The sequence below is a fragment of the Physeter macrocephalus genome, chromosome 8 (genome assembly GCF_002837175.3).
Source record: "Physeter macrocephalus isolate SW-GA chromosome 8, ASM283717v5, whole genome shotgun sequence".
NCBI lineage: Eukaryota > Metazoa > Chordata > Mammalia > Artiodactyla > Physeteridae > Physeter > Physeter macrocephalus.
The window spans coordinates 4,485,541-4,489,618 of NC_041221.1; the positions used below are offsets into that span (position 1 = coordinate 4,485,541).

A 4,078-nucleotide genomic window follows, 5' to 3' on the forward strand; every position below is an offset into this window, starting at 1 on the left:
TTTCCCACAGAAATGACACTAAGAATAAAACGTACCCAAGGTTTACAGAAATATTAAATACATACATGAGAATTTTGAACAAAATCTGTAGGTTGACCAAGGAACAAAACTACCTATTTTATATTACCATTTCTGTGGACAAGTATGTCCCAAAAGCCAAAATTGCCTTTCAGCCATCTTTTAGAACAGTTCCTAATTTGGATCTGCCTGCCTAGACCATGTCTTTACACAATATGGTGGTAATATGAACTATGACATATTTTTTAGGCCAGAGCATTTAGAGTTAGGCAGGTCTGATTAAATCACTTCTCTAAGCCTGTACCATTATTGGAACATAGAGTGATTGTAAAGATCAAATATAGGTGAAAGCATTTCTGAAACTAAACTGCTAGAGAAATGATGTTATATTCAACTCAGTATTCAACCCGTAAAAATAATGATGTTTGGAGGCTATACTCACCCTTTGTGGAAATTAGTGCTATTTTTCCTGAAATCATGCTTAGATGTTTGCGGAATACAGCTTTTGTTTAATTGTTCATATGAAGAGTAGCTGGTGTCACTACTTCCTAGACAGGTTTATAAGTATTCGGTGATTTCTTTGCTCTTGTTTTCTCTTTCTGCCAGGAGGTGAAACGGCAGAAATGCCTGACATGTACCCTCCTGGAGAGTATGATCTAGCTGGTTTTGCCGTTGGTGCAATGGAGCGGGATCAGAAACTCCCTCACCTGGAAAGAATCACTGAAGGGGACGCTGTTATTGGAATAGCTTCATCTGGTCTTCACAGCAATGGATTTAGCCTTGTGAGGAAAATTGTAGCGAAATCTTCCCTTCGGTACTCCTCTCCAGCACCTGATGGCTGTGGTGGCCAGGCCTTAGGTAAACATACTCACATTTAAACTCTCCTGCTTGGGAATGTCTGAGCAACCACTTAGTTGGGTTAGGCTTTCGTTACTTAAAGTTAGAATGGAACAAACTGCATATGTTTTGGTTTTATATTCATATACTAAGTTTTTGTCTCATCTTCCTAATATACAGGTGACTTACTTCTAACTCCAACCAGAATCTACAGCCATTCACTGTTACCTGTCCTGCGTTCAGGACATGTTAAGGCCTTTGCACATATTACCGGTGGGGGATTGCTAGAAAACATCCCCAGAGTCCTACCTCAGAAATTTGGGGTGGATTTAGGTAAGATTGCTAAAGAGAACGTTTACTCAGAAAACTGTTATGAGAAAAAATACATTGTGGAAGGGAACTTTATGGGTAGTTAGTACACATATGATTATACCTGGAAAATTCTTTTTTTTAATATTATATTTATTTATTTGGCTGTGCCAGGCCTTAGTTGCGGCATGCAGGATCTTTTTAGTTGTGGCATGCAGAATCTTTAGCTTTGGCATTCGAACTCTTAGTTGCGGCATGTGGGATCTAGTTCCCTGACAAGGGATCAAACCTGGGCCCCCTGCGTTGGGAGTGCAGAGTCTTAGCCACTGGACCACCAGGGAAGTCCCTACCTGGAAAATTCTTAAATCATTGGGGCTTCTTGGGGAAAAAATAGGACTGACCCTTTTCCACCTTTTCTCGCTTCATTAGTCATGTTTATAAGGCATAAAGTCCTCGTGTAATTGACTTAGATGAAATTCTTTAAGCAGATTGTCCAAGGGTGTCAGTAAGCACAAGCTCTATCAAGATGGAATCAGGAACATGCTGGGAAGGGAAGTGGTAGTTATTAAATAGTCCGTGCAGGGGATAAAGGAGACCTGAACCAAGGCATAGAGAAGGGAAACAGATTGGAGAATCATTTTGTGCTTAGAAGGAAAAAGAAGTCCCAAGTTTCTAGTTTAGTAGGTGAGTAGATTTGGAATAGGAAGTGGAAATACAGTGTTTTAAATCTTTGAAGTATTTATTGTAGTGTTTTTGTGAGCAGAAGTTAAGTTGGGTACTTATATGCAGATAGTAATAGTTAATCGCAAAGAGAATAGGAGGGACCAAAAGGTTGTTCCTCAGTATTCCACCTACCTTAAAGTTTGGCTAGAGGTAGAATTTCTAAAAAAGAATAGTCAAAATCTGGCAGTAAACCATGTAAAAGTACCAACTCCGAGCAAGGATTTCAACATGACACTGGTTAGCAGTGTCAAAAAGCAGCTTGGTGAGGATAGATGCCACCCCCCATATATTGGAGCCAGGGGTGATGGCAGAGATACAGAGACAATGAGTGAAGATTGCTGTTTCAGGAAACTTATTGGTTGGGAATTCCCTGGTTGTCCAGTGGTTAGGACTCAGTGGTTTCACTGCAATGGCCGGTTTCAGTCCCTGGTCGGGGAACTAAGATCCTGCAAGCCATGCAGCAGGGCCAAAAAAAAAAAAAAAAGAATTTTATGTGTGTGTCTATATAGGTATTACCTAAAAATTTTTATTAGAGATTTTTGTTGTATTAGAGGATATGTTCTTACACCTAAATTTAGATTTTTTTTTTCACATTCACAAAAGGGTAGTATGCCAACCTTTACTGGAATTCAACCATTAGAGCATCTAATTCATTAGGGGATTTCCAAGAATCTAGTTAGTTAACGCAGCACAAAACTTCGCTCAATCGTGAATACTGGCCAAGTGTGACAAGAAAAGTGTTCTTAATGCCTGAGGTACAAATAGATCCCCAAAAAACTTCTGAAAGGCCAGTTTATAGTTTTACCCTCTGTAAAATAGCAGTGCTGGTTTTAATTTCCATAGGTTTGTATATGTACATACTTCTATACTTTGTGTCTATAATAGGTTAATTGAACAACTCTTGCCTGTTTTCAGATGCCCAGACCTGGAGGATCCCCAGGATCTTCTCGTGGTTACAGCAGGAAGGACACCTCTCTGAAGAAGAGATGGCCAGAACATTTAACTGTGGGATTGGGGCTGCCCTCGTGGTATCCAAGGATCTGACACAGCAGATTCTGCAGGACATTCAGCAGCACAAGGAAGAAGCCTGGGTGATCGGCAGAGTGGTTGCATGTCCTGAAGGTAACTGTTCCTTATTTAGTTGCTCTTAGATTTCAAGCCATTGATATGGCAACTATCTTTACGCAGCTGTAACATGAAAACACCCACGCCAGTAATACCACGCATCTCTCCATTTCTGCCTCAGGGTTCTGACACCTCTGTGTAACAGTCACATATGCACAACTACACCCTGCAGGACAACCCTTGACCAGCGGGGTGAGAACTAGTGAATAAATGCCCACTTTAGGGACAGAAGAAGGGAACGGTTCTGAGGCACAGTCTACATGGCTCCTTTGAGGGTCTCAGTGGAATCAAGCCCCAGTTGCCCACAGTGGTGACCAGTTTAATAACACACTCTTATATTGGCTCTTCCCCATCCTCATTCTGGTTCCCTAGGATCACTTCCCAAAGTAATCACCTCGCATGTAAGACCTTATCTCAGGCTCTGCTTTGTGGTTCAACTCAATTCAAGGAGTAGTGAGCAGGCACCCTGACCAGTACTGTGTATGACTCAGAACTCTGTTGGAAGTACTAGAAATTGGCAGATTGACAGAAAACCAACTCAGATTCTCTAACAGAGATGTCAAGGCTTGTTAATTTTGTCTGTATCTGCCTTCCATCCCTTTATTGTGTGGCTCTCATTTTCAGGCAGGCTCTCCAAATACCGGAAAGATGTCTTGAGCCCACATCCTAAAACTCACATTGCAGTAAGAGAGCCCCTCTCTTTCTCAACATCCTGTATCAAGTCTTTGAATGGTCTTGCTTGGGTCACATGCCTACCCTTGAAGCCAAGAGGTCATAGCACTATTGTGGATGCAACACTTGCGGGAAAGGGGAGACAACACCAGCCGGCAGTAACATATCCACTTTATGTTTAGATATAGTGCTGTAGCTTTTAGTTGAAGTGGGCAGTTATATATGTTCACCATCAGGAAGTTTGTTTGAATGAGTGACAGTAAGTAAAGCAAACCTATCATTTTAGTCCTTGCATATCTTATTTGTGTGTGTGTGTGTGTGTGTGTGTGTGTGTGTGTGTGTGTGTGTGTGTGTGTGTGTGTGTGTGTGTGTGTGTGTGTGTGTGTTATGTGGG

The 4,078-nt window shown here is 41.4% G+C and overlaps 1 protein-coding gene across 1 annotated transcript in view; it reads left to right on the top strand.

The window, feature by feature from the left end:
* The first annotated feature begins 597 nt into the window (after positions 1-597).
* The window catches only part of GART (phosphoribosylglycinamide formyltransferase, phosphoribosylglycinamide synthetase, phosphoribosylaminoimidazole synthetase), a 9,389-nt gene continuing 5,908 nt past the window's right edge, over positions 598-4,078 (top strand). The window contains exons 1-3 of the mRNA XM_028492621.2: positions 598-876; positions 1,036-1,188; positions 2,803-3,009. Of these exons, the coding sequence (XP_028348422.1) occupies positions 642-876; positions 1,036-1,188; positions 2,803-3,009 (595 nt within the window). The 5' untranslated portion in view covers positions 598-641. The remainder of the gene's footprint in view (positions 877-1,035; positions 1,189-2,802; positions 3,010-4,078) is intronic.